This window comes from Aulostomus chinensis, chromosome 17, assembly GCF_037954235.1.
Source record: "Aulostomus chinensis isolate RoL2024-O1b breed Wild chromosome 17, RoL_Achi_v1.0, whole genome shotgun sequence".
Classification (NCBI taxonomy): Eukaryota; Metazoa; Chordata; class Actinopteri; order Syngnathiformes; family Aulostomidae; genus Aulostomus; species Aulostomus chinensis.
Window position 1 is genome coordinate 14,170,636 of NC_141336.1, and position 19,390 is coordinate 14,190,025.

The window sequence follows — 19,390 nt, forward strand, 5'->3', positions numbered from 1 at the left end:
GCTCGCGTCTCCCTCTGATTCCCTCCAAGGACTGTCCAGAGTTTGACCTGATGTTCGATAATGCTTTCGACCAGTGGGTCGCTGGTTCGGCAGGAGAGAAGTGCACCTTCGTCCAGATTCTTCACCACACCTGCCAGCGTTACAGCTCTGCCCGGAAACCCGAGTTCGTGAACTGTCAGTCCAAGCTGCTGGGGGGTAAGACACTTGAAGCGAACTCTCCTCTCTAAATATCTCATTGCTATGCTTTATTCAAACCGTGCTGTTTACCAACCTGAATCTGATTACGTGTGATAACAACCAGCACCTGGTGTGTTATGAAAACGCTTCCGTCCCATTCACATCGTCTGTTGAAGTGAGGCTGTCCAAGAAAATGTGTCAGCTGCCACTCCAGCTCCTTTTTACTGCAACACTAATGAATCCTTCTGTCAAATGTGTGTGATGTTACAATCCATCAGAATAACACTAAAACGGGACAGTATGATGTATAACAGCCCCTAAATTATTGACTGCTAACACTGGTTTCATATCTGTGTAGCTTCCCTTTTTGAACATGTCCTTAATATTTTCCACAAGTAATAATTGAACACAAGGTGAGGTACGATATCATCAAGCAGATAATTCCCAAGTGTTTGGAAAAGGCATAATTAATATAGTTGATTTTGTTTTTTTACTCCAGAAACCCCAAAAATAAAACTGCTTCTTTTTTTTTTTTTCTTTTTTTTGTAAATCCTTTTATGGGAAACTATGGCTTTGTCATTCTTGAAAAGAACTCCAATATTGCTGCAATCAGCTATAACCTACTCGTTAAAAAGAAACGTAAAATACATTGTAAGAAAAAGATATTTTTCATCCAGATGTTTGCTTCAATGGAGGTTGATTTATATTTTTCTTCTTGGGTTAAAGACAGTAGAGAAGGCCGCATCGTGCGTGGATAGACCAGATATTCCTCTGTCTATCCTCAAGCCTTTCAACTCCTCCATTCCTGTTATTTGTCGCAAACTAATTGCCAACCAGCCTCTTGCTTGGTTTCCATGAGCTCCACATACAAAGGGGTAACTAACAGGAAATTAAAACACATTTTAAATTAAAAAAGGGCCCAGTTCGCTTGATTTTTAACTTCCAGCTATTGTGCTGACAAGATTAGGGAAAGATTTCTTTTTGAAAGTTTACATACTGAGGTTCTTTGACATGTATAGTGTAGTACAGAAGATAAAACTACAATACACATATAGAGAGTGTTATGTTTATGTTGATCCCCCCCCCCCCCCCCCACTTTTTCTCCTGTTGGGAATTTTCTGTTTTCATTGATGCAGGAGTTGCCTGTTGCCTTGACCTTCCTCCTACTCAATGACCCAATGTCCATATTTAACTCTTCTAAACTGACCATGGTGGATTCTACGCTCGCTGGTTGTGTGGGTGTCTCGGTGGATGGGGTGCAAATTTTCCGAATCAACTGCATGCCTCCAGCATTTCCGAGATTTATGCAGCTGTAGTACTCTTTGAGATCCTAAAGTGTTTTGTGTACCCGTTTAAAATACTAGAAACGTACTGTAACTGCAGATTCCCAGCATAGAAGCGAACACCCCCCCCCCCCCACGCACACACGCACACCAACCCCCCCCCCCCCCATTGCTATTGATTATGGTGATCGATCAGGGACAGAGAGGATGCCCACTTGCTGTCCACTCCAGTTTAAGTCTCACACCAGTGCAAAACAAAAATCAAGACGCTGCTCAGGTGTGGGACCATAACTGTGGGAGACTCAGTCTACAGAAACCTCTGAGGTGGCAGCCCCCTGAAAGGTGAAGGGGTAGTGCACATGAATCTGCTTGTACAAGTTTTTCCATTGAACAAATTCAAGATGGGGGGGGGGGGGCTTTGCTGGCTGATCAGGTTCAAGTTTCAGGTTACTACCATCGCTAGTGTGCTGGGGCACAAATATCTGCATCATATTTCAGTTTGATTTAAATACTTTTGGTTAAAACTATAGATTGAAATCATATTCTAGAGCGCCTGTGCCATGCGGCTCATACAGTGACACTGCAGAGCCTCAGATCTCTGCTGGAGCTCTGTGGTGTAGTTGCACATGTTTTTGCTCCTTGATTGGGCATGTAATTGGTTTAGAAACAAAACCAGGATATTTGCTAATTGCCTTTCTATGGAACTACGGACTTGGGTGGCTGCCTGTGCTTTTCTACCACCCTCTATCTTCATTCCTGCCTGAGCTTCCCCATCGGACTGACATATTTTCATGACTTAAATCTGAACTAAATTTTAAGTGTGTGCTCGCGTATGCTAAGTGGATGCTTCTAAACCCTCTCCATTAAGCAAAGTTATCTGCCTCAAGTTTACGAGACACGTTCTGCATCTGTTTTCATTCTCGAGGAGTGTTAGTGTGAAGACTCTTGACAGTCTTGTATAAACCACCGATTTGCATGTCTGCGTGTCTTCCTCTCAAACCACTTACAGTAACATTACATACAACTCTTAACAGTATTTATCCTGCAACCTTAATTTACCTCCTATCAACATAACCAAAAAAATAACCTGATGCACATCTGTCATTAAGACTCCACACTTGCCACGTGATCTAGTAACTCAAAAACCTCCGCCGACTAATACACGACTCATCAAGTTTAGAGTTTAAAAACTGATTATGACTTTCTCACCGCAGAAGACCAAGCAGTAGAATCAGTCTTTGTCCGTTGCAAAGTGTTTATGAACAGAATGAAGAAAGACCTGGTTGCACATCACGGTCATCTACTAAGACGAGGTAAGCCAACGGTGTAATAAATAATGTGGACTCAATCGGTTAATTTACAGTTCACCTTCAATCATCTTTGAAGAAAATGTGTTATCCGAGAGACTATTTCGTTGTATCTTCTACTGAGAGATGTTGACTTCTTTATGGAATCTTGTTAAACCAGAGTTGAAAAAGGGGAAGTTATTGCCTCTACAAACAAGTTGACAATTTAAATCTAGATAAAACTAATAACCTGTAATCCAACAGCCCTGTAGGATTATCTGTTTGAGATAAGTGTTGATTTATTTGGAAGGTCATTTTGGAGGTATTCACTTACGTAAAGGTGTTCTTGAAATTTTGCCCACCTTAATTCATATAAATGGGATGGACAAGGTCCCAACAAGGTCACGCTGTTAATGTCACCATGGGCGAGTGCATTGGGAGACAGACTCAAGGACTTTATATCTAAAGGATATACATCGACCGTCTTCAGCCGTCATCGGCACAGTCGCTGACAGATGCCCTGCAGAGGTGAATTACAGTCGGACCGACACGGGCAGCACCGTGATGGAGCGCTTCACAACGATGGAGCATTTCTTCGCAAATGGTTTCATGCAGGCTTCTGTGTGACATTTCACAGATTAACTCACAAGAAAATGACGGCTGTAACAAAAATACATTTCTGACTTTTATCTTAAAGCTACAGAGAGTGAGAGTGGTAAATTTAGGACAGAATGTTCCCTGTTTGTCCCCCTCATTTGTGTCCTTAGTGTCTTTTTAACCACTGTGACAGTGACGACACTAAGCAAACATCTTAAGCCTTTCCCCTCATGAAATGTCACGGATAGAATAATCTTTTTTTCTCTAAGTGTTTTAGCCAAAGAGCTGAATGAGTCATTATTCAGGCGACACTTCCACCCCACTCCCAAAATAACGGGCTGTGTCTGTCAGGGATGTCCCTCTCAACTTCTGCTGGCCTCAGTCTGCCCCAGAGTTTTGTCCTATAATGAAATCGTACAGTGCATAGAGTAGTGCAATAATGATTCCAATACTGAATTATGCAGGAGGAACAAACAAAAAAACCCTATGGACTTTTGGAGCTACCCTGTGAACCAAATTGAAAATTGCGAGATTTTCTTAAAAAGACAGTGGGGTGGGAATTATTTTCCGACTTTGTATTGAAATTATTTTTGGGGGGAATTGAACTAAATGAAAGCAGAGGTGGCTTGTGGTTAGACTGATAAGGAAAGGATGAATTTGGTAAATGTTCACATCAAAAATAGAGAGAAAACTCAAAAGACTGCATCTTAGTTAAGAGAGAGAATGCAACCCCTGAAATTTACATATGATCCTCGAGAGTTTTAGGTGTTGAAACTAAAGAAACCTTGTTAATACTTGTGGAGAGCCCACAAACCAGATGACAGCTAAGTTGCTCACAGAAAAAACATTTTAAATTCATTTTGGTGACGCCTGCAATGTTTTTCATTTTAACTGGCAAAGGCAAAGGTTTGTGTTGGCTGAAAATGAGAAAAACAACCACGGTGCCGGTGCATGAATTCAGTCACTCACCACTGCACCAAAGTAATTTGCATATGTTAAGGAATGAAGCTATGAATCTTAAAGGAACGGGACAAAACACAGTAGAGTAAAGAGAGGATTTCATCAAGATCGGTTTTAATTGAAGCTAATCCAGTGTCACATCACGTTTCACATTCACCCACAGGTTTATTTGAGGTCAAAATAAAGGTAGCTTGTGACCACAGAGGGGGGTGGTCCTGCTGCAGTGATGGTAATAATGAGAATCGGCTCTTATGTTAAGAGCAGTATGTAAGAAGACATGCAAGGAGCTGTGGGGAAACAGAACAGCGCTCTTGGAGAGCATCACGTTTAAAAAGGAAGACGTAAATCAACTGTAGAAGGAATGATCCCAGAAGGAACATGGAGACAAATAAAAAAGAAAACAGAAATAAAGACAAGTAATAGGTGTGTGTCAGGAGTGTTGAGGGAGTCGGCCTCCCTGGTTGAACCTCCACCACAGTCTCGTTTTCCGTTGCAACAGCGATGCGTCGTACACAAGGAGCAGTGTTGTCTTTAATCTGTATTAGCCAGATGTAGGGCTTTTTTGGGGTTTTTGTTTTTTACAATTTTGATATGCATCTTTCAAATTCATTTGAATTTAAACAATATCTCAAAGGTTTAATGAACAATCTCCATTTTACAAAGAAACAATACAAAACATAAAAACCCTGGACAGCTGAGCTGGTTAATTCTTGTTTCTTCATCCTTCGATGGATACATTTCTTCAAGGTTATGTTCCCTACATGCTACCCTTTTTTTTTCTTTTACTGCAAAGCGTCATACTGCACCTCCACTTCTCAGAAAGTCACACACACACAAAAAAAAAGCCAAAACAAAACTTTGACTTCCTACCGTTGAATCTTAAAACCCTATAATCACAGACGCAATCCAACTGGGTTAATGCACTGAAATCAACACTGCAGTGATAGTAATACAATATGTATTTGGAACTGTACTTTTCTAGCTGCTACTCCTCTACCTTATCATAACAAGTATTTGTCGGTGAAAATATTTCCAATATTTCAGTTCAAATCATGGTTTTCCTTTGAACATTCACCATAATTCAATCAGTCACATTTGCATTGAACTCAGTCGTTATTTCATGTTTACCGCTTGTTAGTTGGGTTTTAATCAACTAATCTTAAGATCATCAAAGCAGAAACAGAAAATAAAAGACCCTAATCAAAATAAAGATAGCAGCAATCATTGTAAACCTCCGTGTGAAGGATATGTAGGTAGCTTTGAGTAGGATTGAGGTCTTGTACAGGAAACAAAAATCCCTTTGACAGGATTTTCATCATTTTCTTCAGATGGATAACGGCAGTCTGAAGAGCCTCTGGCAAATATCTGGTTATAAAGGAGATTGTTTTGATGGAAGCGCTGATAAGTAGCTCGCTAATATTTGAAAGAATGATTGTAAAAGGTTCTCTCTCTTTCTCTTCCTCTTTATCTTTGAACACCCACACACTATATTACCCCCACAGCATCACGCTTGCACAGTGATGATAGGATCATACCAGGGTGAACATATTAAAGCCACTGTAGCATGTATTGTTTGCATGTTTCTTCTGTTTACTATCCAATATGCTCCGTCTCGTGCTTTGAGTGGAAATGTTTCTGGGCTGCTGGCGTCTTGTGAAGAAAATGTGGCGTGTTGCTAACAGATAACCATCTGCTTATTTTCTCAGCAGTGCCCTCTGTAATCCACCTCTGAATGATCGTTCCCCTTCCTGCTTATGATTGTGCTCCTATTTCGCTGCACAAAACAAAAGAAAAACTTTCTTTTTACACCGTTGTTTGTAGGAACTTTGTGCGATTGTGTCAGCATAATAGGATAGAAACAAAATTCCTCCAGCATTGTTGAGAGAGGCGTGTCAAGGATGTCCGAGGTTCAGCTGTAGATTATTATCTAGCAGAAGTCAACCAACTTTCATGATGCTTGACTAAAATCTTGGCTGTTTTTAATACCTCTTGATGATCTTAAGGAACATAAATTTGCTCCGCTGATATCAGAGATGACCGTTCAGCTCCCATTTGAAGTGAAGAATCTCTGGCGGTGATGACACCACATCATAATCTACTCCTACGCATGTTTCATTCAGCTCCCAATGCTTCATCTCCTTCATAAGCTTCTCCAGAATGTCTCCACCCTGCCCTTCTCTGTAATTACATTCTCCACTGGGGGAGCCCACGCTGTAGCCTGCTTCTGATCTCAGCGTGGACAAGAAAGGCATCAGTGAGAGGAAATGGTGTGCAGACAAATGACTGGAGATGTTCTCTAAGTGCATGGTGCGGAGGGGTTGTGAGGATGGGGATTATATTGAGAATGATGGGAGTATTACTTCCCGGACTCCCCTAGAGGAGGAAGGGATTAAGAGGAATCTGTCTGGAGGTGAAAAGGTCTCATCCTTCTACTTGAAGACCCTAAAGAATCTGAGGGGAGGAATGTGTTTTGGTTTATGTAAAGCAGAATGCTCATTTGGATCTACCTATTTAAGACAATTAATCCCAATTATTGCTGCTGTGAGTTGAACTTAAACAAACAGGTACAGCGCGTAGTTCAACATCGGGCCAGGTGATCGTCTTCTGTCTGGTTTGTTTATTGTAATCTCTGGATTATTGACCTCAGGAAAGTCTGAACAAAAGTTTGTTTTTTTCTATTTCCTTTGTGTGTGTGTGTGTGTGTGTGTGTGTGTGTGTGTGTGTAGGTGTGGGTGTGATCTTTTTGTCCATCGGTATGTCTGTGGCATGGGTGTGTCTCTTCTGAACTTGATTTGACTTTATCTGCTTTTGAAGGCGCTCCAGCTGTCCTTGCTCTTTGCTTTTGACCTGTTATGTAATCTATCTGCTGCAGTTGGACCGTCCCAATTCTGCTTTTTCAATTACGATTTTTTTTTTCCAATTATCACTCAGACTCCCTCTCTTCATGCTACAGGATATACAGTACATTTATCAGTTCATCAAATGTTATTTATCAAGCCTGAAAAAACAAATTGGAGTTTGCCTCAAAGAGCTATCATTTGTACCCTCGACCCTTGAACTGTGATTTCAAAAGAAAAAGGGATTAGACTTCAGAAGGAGCCATAGAGTAGGGCTCCTTCTCCCAGGAAGGACATACGTGCAAGAGGGGCCGCAAATCATCAGAATCACAGGATATAGAACAATCGATGACAAAAATAATTTGATGAATGCAGAATACCGGCGCATGTGAAGGGTCCTGACTTTGAGCAACTTCAGAAGTCGCCAGATGGGCCCCAGGCGTACGACCTCATCTCCTCCCAGGAAACACAGCTTGGCAGCAAGCAGAGAAGAAAACACAACCGAGGGTTCGAGAACAAAATCGAAAGAAAGGAAACCCTGAACTTTGTCATGCAAAGTAGAGAGATGAGTCGAGTGAGAAATGAAGCCTTTGCTTTTTTTTTTGAGCAGCTTCATTCCTGTAGCAAAAGATCGAATGTCCTTGACGATACGAAGACACGGACATATATGTGTGATGGATCCCTTTAAGTCTTCACTTTTTCAATGTCATGCACTTGGTCTAATCCCATCTATGGCACTCAGATAGTTGGAACTTTATCTGGACTAATATTTATCTTGTCTTTGGTATTTTGGTTGTTTTCATGCTTTATGTGTCCCCCCCCATAGTAGCTCTCATCAGCCCAGCCCTGTTCCCGTTCTCCTCCCTATGCCAAGTTTACACTTTAACTGTAGCCCTGATTTTCCACTTGTCTACAGTTTTTGGAGCTCGCCGACTAACGCCCCAGATCTGATGCAAGTCATCTTTTGCTTGGCACGTGCATATCAGCACTCAGGCACCATGTGTGAAATGCTCAAAGACGTAATCAGAGAAAGTCAGAGAGATATCCCGCTGAATAGATATCTGGACCCGTTTGGGGAGTTAAAAGTTGAAAAAGTGTGAAAAATGTTTGTGACACGTTATGTTCACCAGGAAAACATCAACATGGAAACCAGGCGGAGCCTTCGGGGATGTTGTAGAGTTCAGCCATGTCGAGCACACACAAGAAGACTTCTGAATGTTCATTGTTTAGCGTGAAGCAATCTTCCTGTGGTGTGAACTCAGTATTACCACCTGCTCCTTGTATTATTTGTTGTGCACTGTCTTAATAACGTATTCGAGTTGCCTGTTTTGTCCATCTGCTGTCAGTTAGCCTGCTTAGCTCAGCATATTAACCTGGATCCTATTTTCATTATCCACTTTTTTTTATAAATTAAAAAAAAACCTCCTTTTTTTTCCAATCCTTCCTGCCTGCTGACTCAGCTAGACCAGCTCAGTATGCTATTACTATTCCAATAGTGTTATTTTGTGTCGTAATAGACAGAAAATTGTAAATTTTAGCTCTGAATCATTTCGTTAACCCTCTTATTTAGTTCTGTTGGGATGTGAAAAAAAACAACAACAAAAAAAAGCAATTACAGACCCCCCCAAAAAAGTGTTTAAAAAGATAAAGCAGGTTCCATCTGTAAAAACAGTGCCGCTATTTTCCCTAACTCTTGTGCTGTGCTCATACATATAATGATAGATTATGCCCCACTTGTTACAAGGAGGATGACGAGGAAACTGCAGCGAGATTGCTGTTCCTAGCCTGGTCGTTAGCGTAGCGCCGTAGCACCCCTGACACGTGGCAGATTAATGGCTTGTCAGAGGAAACATCCACGACTATCTGAGGATGTGTTCTCAGTCTTGTATTTACCTGCAGTTCCTCCAAGGCTGCGCATTCAGTCAAGCGCACATTTTTTCATTTGTCACTCTAGGAAGAAGAAGGGGGGAAAAAAAGTGTAATCATCGACCTCGCAGCACAAGTTTAAATGTGAGGAAAAGCACCGCAGAATGCCAGGTTTTCTGGTGTTACAAGAGTTGAGGCTGCATAGTTTGAAAAGGTTAATATCACTTGAACTTTACTCGCAACAAATCAGCTTTGATGAAAAGTCATTATCCGCCTCCCTGCGTTGTACCTGTCTGAAGCCTGTCGTCTTGTGTTTTTGCCATTCTTCATTAACACTAAATTTCTGGGTCACCGACTGAACCACGGCCGTCTGATACCACATTTGTTACACCTGCTCTCCTACGTTCCGCTGTTTACTAAAGAAATCACATCATTGTTTGTCTTCTTTTTCCCTCCTTTTTATTCCTTTACCTTTTCTCTGCCTCTTTGCTTGTTTCCTCCCTTCTGTTTTTTTTCTTCTTCTTCTTCTGCTTTTTACACGCAGGTAACAGTATACTCCACTCAGCCGCCGACAGCGTGACGAGCGCCGTACAGAAGGCCAGCCAAGCTCTGAATGAGCGAGGCGAGCGATTAGGTCGGGCTGAGGAGAGGACTGCAGACATGATGAACAGCGCAGAACAGTTTGCTGTCACTGCACAGAAGGTGAGGAAACGCACTCGCAAGACACGTTACAAAGCATACGATCTGAGTGTACTGTAACTCAGTGAAATTTGGTTAGAAAACCACCAGAGACTTTACTTAAAACCCCTGATCAGGGTTCTTCCTTCATTTGTAGTTTTCTATTAGAAACGTCTTCCATCCATCCCGCATCTGTGAGTGTCAGGAAAACTAATTGCATGCTGTTTCATGGGGCTATTAACACAATGCTTTTAATTTATCCCCCCAAAAAATGGTGGTTTTTACAAAACACAGCTGATTATGAGCATTATCTGCATGTCTTTTTAATAATTCAATATACATCACAAACATCAGTGCACGTGCGAAAAGGGGCGACCGAGCCGCCGGGTGTTCATAGGCTTGCCTTCTTGCATCTTTAAGTGACTTTATTCATCAAGCCACACATGCACGGTTGCATAGCAGCGATGATGGTTCTGTATAATTGAAAGAGGAGTCGTGTGCTCTTACTGATCACAGAGGAGCTTCCCCGCTGAGATGCATCAGAACAACTGATGAGCAGACGAAACATCGTAGTGTTTATAAAAGAATGTCTTCATGATCCTCACTTTCCTTCTCTCGCTGCCTTTTAAATCGGCATTTTGTCCGTTCCGTCCGATTGAAGATATCTTGAGCGAATATATTGAGTTTTCTGTATGATGTCGAGATGGAACTCTAAAACCTGGCCTAGAAGCTACAGTGCTGTGTTAAAGAGGGTCACCTTGGATCTTTCTCATCCCTGGAAAACTTTACCTGAGCTGTACTTTGTGACTGCAGCTGGTTTACCTGAACTGCTCTGTTTGAATCAAGATCACTCTTTTCTCTATGTTGCTCTACTGCCCCCACTTGTTCAATTTGTGGATTTCTGTGTGTGTGTGTTTGCGCGCGCCTGTGTGTGTGCGCTCCATCCTCATGTCTCCACACCCCATAGCTCCAAATTAAATTGGTAGCCCTAGTCGCCTCTCTAACGCACCTCCAGCCATGCCCATTAACTCTTGTTAATGAGATAAATTAAGTTGCAGCATGCTCTGTCATTGCCTGAATAAAAACACAAGGACCCCCACCTTCCAGCACCTGCATCATAAACCCTCCCCTGCAGCTTCTTTTTGAAATTGTTAAACATGGTCCCTGTAGTTCCTCACAGACCACAAACTGATCAGTTACTTGTTTTTTTGTTTTTTTTAAATTTCATTATGTAATATCACATTAAACTGGGTTTTGTTCTTATTGTTGATCCTACAACCCAATACCCTGATTTTTTTACAGCTCGCCATGAAGCACAAGTGTTAAACCACTGCCAAAACCAACTGGGGGAAGGGGGTCACCAGACGCTGTACAGGAAAAGGATTCCAGATGTTATTCTTTTTAAAACCCCCAAAAATTCTTACTATTTGTTAACAGTGTTAACATTCTAATGTTTTGGGATTATTGTATGCAGGCGCGTCTTGATGGCGATACGGGAGAGCATTACTCTACTGAAAGCAGAATGTTAGAAGTCACATCCATGTCTATGGTAACCACGGGCAATCCAAAGCCGCCCCCCTTTTCATTCACACACACACACACACACACACACACACACACACAAACTATCATTCCGGGGTTTAGTTCCATCGCAGGTCATTAATTAAAGTTATTTATGAGGTCTGCGGTGTTCACGCATCAGCCGAGACATTCCCACAGATGAAGAAACGTGGCAACACACTCAGAAGAGACGAGCGAAATGTTTTCGATGTTATGAATGGCTTATCTTTCTAGTCTGCCGTGTTGGTCCATTCTTTCAAAAATGTATCAAACAAACATTCAAAGATGTTGCATTAACAAGTGAGACTAAGAGGGACAACAGTGACATATTTGAGTCCCCCTACCTTCAGAAACAAACCTACATGGAATATTGTGTACTTGAAGAACTCTGAAGCTTTTTTTTTTTTTTTTCATTATAGTAATTTATGTTTGTGGGGAGGAGGAGGAGGTGAAAGAATGGTGGAGGAGGAGGAGGAGGAGGGTTTAGCAAATTAGCTTCTGCTTTGTGACACATGAAACCTGTAATTGTTCTAGTACTATTAGTAGAGCTTCTATATCCCAGGAAAATGGGATGTTTTGAAATTACTCCTGGCTGTATTTCAACATTGAATAGTCATAACCTCGTGCTTTTTTGTATAATTTGGTTTGGACATAATATTGAACTCTGTACTGATATCTCAAATCTAGCAACAGCAGTGTGTAGTAGTTTATTTGTTGTTGTTGTTTTTCAGTACACTAACTGTAACTTCGGCTTCCTCACTGGCAAGATGCCTCCCTCACAATGGAGATGTATTGGATTCTTTTTTTTTTTTTTTTTTAATATTTGAATTTCATAATTCATGACGTTATAATGCACTGACAACTTTATCTTGCAGAGTACCGTTGAGCTCTTGATGAAATGTTCCAGTTGCCTAAATCTTAATGTGCTTTTATTCCTCTCTCTCGCTCTCGCTCTCTCTCTCTCTCTCTCCGTCTCAGTTTGGATGCTTATTGTTTTAATAATAAAGAAATATGTATATAAAAAAAGAATTCTGTCAGTTCATCTCTTTCCATAACACATTGAAATCCTTCATATGTATATTTTTTGTTTGCCTTTTTTTCCCCTACTTGTATACTCTAATAAGCTGCTAAAATCTTTTTTTTCGAAAATACTCTCTCACTCAGGTTTATAGTATTAGAAGCAATATAAAGTCAAATCTGTGGCACGGTGGTGCAGTGGTCAGCACTGTCACCTCACAGCAAGAAGGTTCCGGGTTTGAGTCCCGGTTCTGGCACGTGATCTTTCTGTGTGGAGTCTCCATGTTCTCCCTGTTCCTGTGTGGGTTCTCTCTGGTACTCCAGCTTCCTCCCACAGTCCAAAGACATCAAGAGAGGACGAGGCTGATTGATACTCTAAATTGACTGTAGGTGTGACTGTGAGTGTGAATGGTTGTCTGTCTCTATGTGTTGGCCCTGTGATGGACTGGTGACCTGTCCAGGGTGAACCCTGCCTCTCGCCTGAAGGCTGCTGGGATAGGCTCCACCCCCCTGTGACCCTTAACAGGATAGGCGGGAGAAAATGGAAGGATGGATGGATAAAGTCTTGCTGGTGAACAATTAAAAAAAAAAAAAAAAAGCCAGTGTTGATATTTTCTTGCTCTACATAGCAAGAAACCAGGACGGCACTCGCTTGGAGGAAAGAACATGTTTTTCAGGTTTTGATTTTGACTGAATGTGCGACAGATATCCCAGTATGCAAAATATTGTTCTACAGAATTAATTACAAATGGAGCAAATTTTTTTTTGGGGGGGGGGGCGACACGATAGCTCAGTTTTGTCAACATCAGGCGAAGAAATGATAAAGCAGAACGTGTAATACTTCTGAAGTAGCTCTTCAACAGTTTCAGCGTCTCTGGAGGAGTCTGAAGATTCCCCGTCATCTAGGTCATAGCAACCAGGGAGGGCAGAGGCAGGGATGGATGGACTCTGGTCCACAAGATGCTTTCACATCTCATCCCAGTGACTGTCTAACTTGTCTGTGTGTTACATTGATCTCCTCATATATGAACCTGGGTGTGACTGGTCAAATTTAGCGTGTGTTCAGATTGGCCTCGTTTCACCCGCAGAAGAAAGCGCTGGTTTGATACAAGACGGCTGCTGCTCACATGAAGCTACATTTGTGTGTGTGTGTGCGTCTACTGTCTAGTTACTGAGGCGCAGGGGCCTCGGTCCAAGGAGCAGTGAAGGCTGCCCTCATGTGGTACACACAGAATAGAGACTCTGCAGTCCCAAGTACAGACTTAAGCCCCAAAACAAACAAATACGGATCTCCGTTCTTGATGAGAAGTTTTCTTTCTGCCGGTCAATCAGCAAGGGATTGAGTCATATTAGTCATTAAGTCATATAAAAGCTGGAATACGTCCCAATAGTGTTTATATTTGGTAAATATGTTCTCCATGTGCCGTGTTTCCAGCTCTTCCAATTCTGGTATCCTATCACACCGAACTGTGATAACAAGAATGACATCAGTTATTTTCTCCCGGCTGAGCAGAAATCCTGACTGCGCCCCGCTCACATACCGAGTGACGCTCCGCCATTCAGGAAATGCAATTTTTCTGTACTGTAAAACCGCTGCTTCAGATGGAGGTCACTTTCTTCATAATTATCCAATCAGGAAAGAGCTCTATCAGATGTTACTTTGGGAACTTTTTTTTTTTTTTTTTGAGGTCAGCGAGTGACATGACAACATAGAGAATCGTCATAGTTTGACATTTACTTTCAGTTTTCAGAAAAGAAAAGTTTGGAAAACTCAAAATTGAGGCAACCTTCTTCACTTGAATGTTTTTAAATTTTCAGCCCAACTTTTCAGATTTGAAAAAAATCTCCAGCAGCTGTGCCAACTGTTTGTCTACCTTAAAACTCCAAACAATCAAGGTTGTTCCAATCAATTATCTTTTTTCCTGTTGTACATTTACAGAAGATAATTAGTTTGCTCAAACTTTGTTGATTTTCTTCAAAATTTCATTTTTAATCTTAATTTTCAGAGAGAATACCTATTACCAAATACTTGTCTTTTATTATTTGTAATCCCGAAGCCAACATTGAACTTTTACTACATGTGAAAGATGGGTTTGCTCAACCAACGACGATTTTAAAATCAAAAAAGGTGCTGCATGGGGTGGCGTGGCTCAGAGGTAGAGCGGCCGTCTAGCAACCAGAGGGTCGTCGGTTCGATCCTCACTTCACCCCACGTCAACAAGACTGAACCCCTAATCGCTCCTGATGGCCCTGCGACAGACTGGCGACCCGTCCAGGGTGAACCTCGCCTCTCACCCAATGTCAGCTGGGCCCCCAGCCCCGACCCCCCTCCTTCCCATGGATAAGCAGTATAGAAAATGGATGGAAAAGGTGCAGCATAGTAGTTTTCATTTTTCCTGCGTATTTGCATCCAGCACTTACAATATTATTGTAGTAACTAGTATTTTGTCAAACCTACTCGTAGCAGTATATCAGGAGTGTTTTACTAGTTTAGCCAGATGATTGAGTAAGGCTTGATAAAGATAAAACAGCTTGAATGAATCCTGTCAAAACATTTATCTTCCTCCTCTTTTCCTCGACATAAAGTATTTTAATTTGTTCATTAATGACTAGAGGAAGAGTGAACCGTGTATAACTGCAGAAACGGGTCTTAAACACATGATCGATAGCTTTTACTGCTGGGGAACGAGAAGTAAGTACCTCATAAAAGCTCGGTGTGCAGGACTGGGCCACTATTGCTGCCAGCTCCCTTTAGTCACACTCTCTCGCTCTCTCCCTCTCTCTCGCTCTCTCCCTCTCTCATGGAAAAACCAAAAGTGTTTGTTAAATAATGTAGTTTTGTTAATAAAAATACTCTCAAGGGAAATCTTAATGAGATGAAAAAGAATTACAAGATGATGGTCAAAGTTAGGACTTAATTATGTTTTGTTTTTTTTAGGGGGTGGTCTTACAATGAAAACTTTAAAATCTCATAATCAGGATTTACCGAGGGATTTAAAAACTTTTTTTTTTTTTACTACTACCATAGCTAAATTTTTATTTATTTATTTTTTTCATAGTGGAAATTTTTATGGATTTTACCATCTATCACCTGGAAATTTCCCCCCAATATTATCTCCTGATTTAAAAAAAAAAAAAAAAAAAAAGGCACCTTTCCCCTGTCCGATCCAATCCAACACAGCTGGTTGATGCTCTATCGCCCACTAGCGTATTGATTAGAGGAGCTGATTATTAGCGCGTAATGTGGATGCATCGATCTCTGGTTGAAGGTCCAAATGAAGGTCTGATTGAGAACTGTTCCATCCCAGTAATTGCTACAGTGAGCGTCTCGACAGTGCTTGAGTTACGATGGGACACCAGTAGGTGTCGGCAGTCAGTCCATCAACAGTAGGGAGGTAGAGAGATCACCCAGTTATCAGTTTGGTTGGAGAAATTAAGTATATCACATTTAGAAATAGGCTAAAAGAGTAAAAGTTGCCTATCAGTGGTGTATGATGAGCTCCTCTGACGACCTTTAAGGAATAAAAGCCAGGTGGTGTCACCTTGGTACTTGTATTGTCATTGCTTTGATTCATGGAGTTGGTGTCTCTTCAGAAGAAGCAGCCTGCCTGAGTGAGGAACCAACCGGCAGACCAAGCCGCCTCAAGGCAACATCTTTTTAATCTCCCCACCAATATTACACTCAGAGGTGAGAAGGCCGAATGAACCGAGAGTGCAATTCTGTTCTCATTAATGTATACAAATCCCAGCAATGATCCCTGAGCAGTGCCGTTAGTCAAGATTGGCTTTTAGCTCAAAGTCAGAACAGTTTAATAACAGCGGGGAGAATATTGCTGCGTGTCCTCCAGGTCTCCTGGAAAGTAGGTGACAGAGAAATGTGTGTGGACAGAAAACTAACTCCAACTATGAAAACACTGGAAAAATGCACCTAGGTCAGTGTGTGTGTGTGTGTGTGTGTGTAGGCGGGAGGTAAATATATAGATTTAACTTTGAGGCTACAGTTGTTTCAAATCGTTTGTGCTTGTCGGTATCTTCAGAAATCATTAAACGCTATAGATTGAACTCCCTTACCTACATTTTAGAACTCATTCTCCGATAAAAAAGGAAGCAACTTCACATTCCAGGAGTCCTGTTTTGGAGGAGAATGATCTGAGATTTTACATTCACACAATTCAGTTTCAAAAAATTAGCAGATTTCCAATAACTGATAACACAACAAGCAAAATAAATCTCCAAGAACGTAACAAAACCAGTCAATTATCGTTGTGCAATCAAGACGGAGCAGCTTAAAAAGACCGTTCCTGATCAAAAGTTTACATGAACTTAATATCTGAACTTGGACACACGTGCTGAGTGAATGTCTTGTTCTATGGGTCTGTGTGGAGGGTGGCACCGGCACATCTGGTGCCTGCTGGCAACTTCTGTTTGTCCTGCAGGTTCATACAAACGACCGTAAAAGTCCTGGAATCTCAAATGAGTCGTCACCGGGTCCAGAGAAGATTTCATAAAACCAGAAAGAAATGGAGAACTCGTGGAGACTCGGGGTTCCCAAAATGTGGGTAGGGACTCCTTTGGTTACTTCCAGTTGCTAAAAATAACAAAATACTTCTGTACTTAAGTAGATTTCTAAGGTATCCGACTACTTTTTCTCTTTAACACAAATACCTTGGCCTTCTAAACAGGATTATAATTTTTGTCTCGATGCGTCGCAAAAACTTCACAAAAGATTTAATGAAAGACACTGAAAATCAAAGGAGGAAAATTAATCAAACAATACAGCAGCAGTAAAAATACGTTTTACTTCTGTATTTTATTATGAATTTCTGTTCCTGTACTGGAATGTTTTTACTGTTGCCACCTCTAAATGTCAAGATGGTGACAACCAAAGCAGTGGGTGATGTCATGTGTACTATCCAAAAATACTTTAATTTGAGTTTTTGCAGTAAAATCTGTTTTATATATACTTGCAGGGAGTGATGAAGTACTTACAAATCAAGTAAAAAAAACAAAAAAAACAAAAAAACACTTTATGCAGCAATGTCCCCTTGAACTGAAATGTCCCTCTTCTTACCTTCACTGAACTGAAGCTACATGCAGCAAACAAAAGCCACATCACACACACACACACACACACACACACACACACACACACACACACACACACACACACACACACACTCTGGGAGAAGATAAAGGTTCACAGATAGAGAGAGAGAGTGAGGCAGGAAGAGGCAGAGACTGGTGGAACATGGGAAGTCACCTCAGCACCCCGCCTTCAGTGACTTGGCAGATGTGGAGCACCAACAGCTGTTTGCTCTAAATCGAGCCGCCCATCCTCCCTTCTACCTTTGAGGTCCTGTGGCGAGCAATGTCAGCCACACTGGAATCATCAGTCACTATCCTGAGAGGGCTCCGTCTCAGCTGTTTAGTATTCCGCTGCAAGTGGGTCAGCGTTTTCTCCGAATTCTCCCATTTGTAGGCCGAGTTGTTTTTGTTTTGAGTAATTCTGAGGCGGGTTAGAAAAAGTTTGTTGTGTTTATAAATAGACCCAAAGAGAGAGAGAGAGAGAGAAAATAAAAACATAGCGAGGAATATTCCCTTCTAACGGAGTATAAATATGTTTGTATGCTGCTGCTGCCGGAAAAGAGTTCTGCAGTGACATTTGTTTTACTGTTTCAGCTCACAAAACTGAGAGTATATATATATATATATACTTCTTGTTCTGTATATTTGTTGCTCTGTACTTTTTCTTTCCATCACGCCTTGAGATACACAGTATTTTGACATAGGAAACTGCTATGTTGGTGTCTGCATCAAGGTGTGATGTGGCATTCGAAATGAACCAGTAATCTACAGCTTTTCTCTTTGATTCTTGACTCGACCGGAGAAACAGATTGGCTGCAGATGAACAACGACGTACAATCTTTCCTGCTAAAGCCACAGGCTGACGTCTTTGCTGTGTTGTTTTTGTTTGCGTTACGATATATGCTGACTTTGCAAAATTCATTTGTGTATCTGCTAACTCAAAGTGTCTTCAAATGCCCATGTGCATGCACACACACACACACACGCGCGCGCGCACACACACACACAGACGTAACTATTCCTTTTTATGGATTGTAGCCCTTTATCATCCTTAATGTAGACGTTCACACAGCAACAATGAAATTACCGCCCCTATCTGTGTGTGTGTGTGTGTGTGTGTGTGTGTGTGTGTGTCAGCAGTGCTGCATCAGCACCTACAGCATAGCACCTACAGTCAAGTAGGAAATGTGTGTGAGTGTGTGTGTGTGTGTTGGGGAGAGGCCATTTGTGTCAGATGCACCTGACTCTTTTCTTGTTTGTCCAAGTCACGTCTCAAGTCCTTAGCCCTTAGTCTCAAGTCCAAGTAAAGTCTGGTCTTTGAGGCGCGTGTCAAAGTCAAACCACGAGTCTCTCACTCTCCTACGTCACTTTAGGTGCATTAATTATGCCAATTCCTCCTGAAATCTCCGTCTCTGTGGAATGTGGATGAGTTATAATCGCCACGGCAATTCCAGTTCTTGAAAATCTTTTCCAAAAAAAATTTAAAAAAAATAAATCCAGAAACACCAAACTAACCCCACCCCTCAAAACTAGCAGCAAGCTACCGTGGAACTGCTGTAGCTATGCTAACACGGGTGTGTGATGCTGTAGGTTCCTGTGTGATTGAGCAGGATATCAGTATGCAGACTAAAGCTTCACTTTTGCCCTGCTGCCTGCATGAAGTCTCTAAATCACCCCCAGCAGGTAGAACTCATAACAAAATCTGTCTCTTCCTGTTTACCTATGATACATCACTGCCGCCTTATTAATGTTCTCCAAATTCCACCGGAGTTTTGAGGACAGCAAGGTGAGTTATTGTGAATTTATATATATATATATATATATATATATATATATATATATATATATATATATATATATATATATATATATATATTATGCAGAGTTAAGGCAAAGCTATGATGGAGCAGGAGCTTGGATCTGTCTCCCTATTGACCTGGGAGATTTATCTTCTGGCCAAAGAGACGACGCCTAAAAGCGCGAGCATCAGCAAAGTGAGGACAGCCGTGCCACCGCCACCAGGGGATGGCAATTAACGTGAATT

General features: G+C 41.5%; 1 protein-coding gene across 2 annotated transcripts in view; it reads left to right on the top strand.

Annotated features, from left to right (window-relative positions):
* The window catches only part of stxbp6 (syntaxin binding protein 6 (amisyn)), a 58,135-nt gene extending 45,875 nt beyond the window's left edge, over positions 1-12,260 (top strand). Inside the window, exons 4-7 of one of the 2 annotated variants that reach the window (XM_086182942.1) lie at positions 30-195; positions 2,675-2,773; positions 9,551-9,708; positions 10,987-12,260. In XM_086182942.1, coding sequence (XP_086039068.1) covers positions 30-195; positions 2,675-2,773; positions 9,551-9,708; positions 10,987-11,010 — 447 coding nt within the window. In that variant the 3' untranslated portion in view covers positions 11,011-12,260. The remainder of the gene's footprint in view (positions 1-29; positions 196-2,674; positions 2,774-9,550; positions 9,709-10,986) is intronic. The other variant, XM_086182943.1, reaches the window with a different exon arrangement.
* The last annotated feature ends 7,130 nt before the right edge of the window (positions 12,261-19,390 follow it).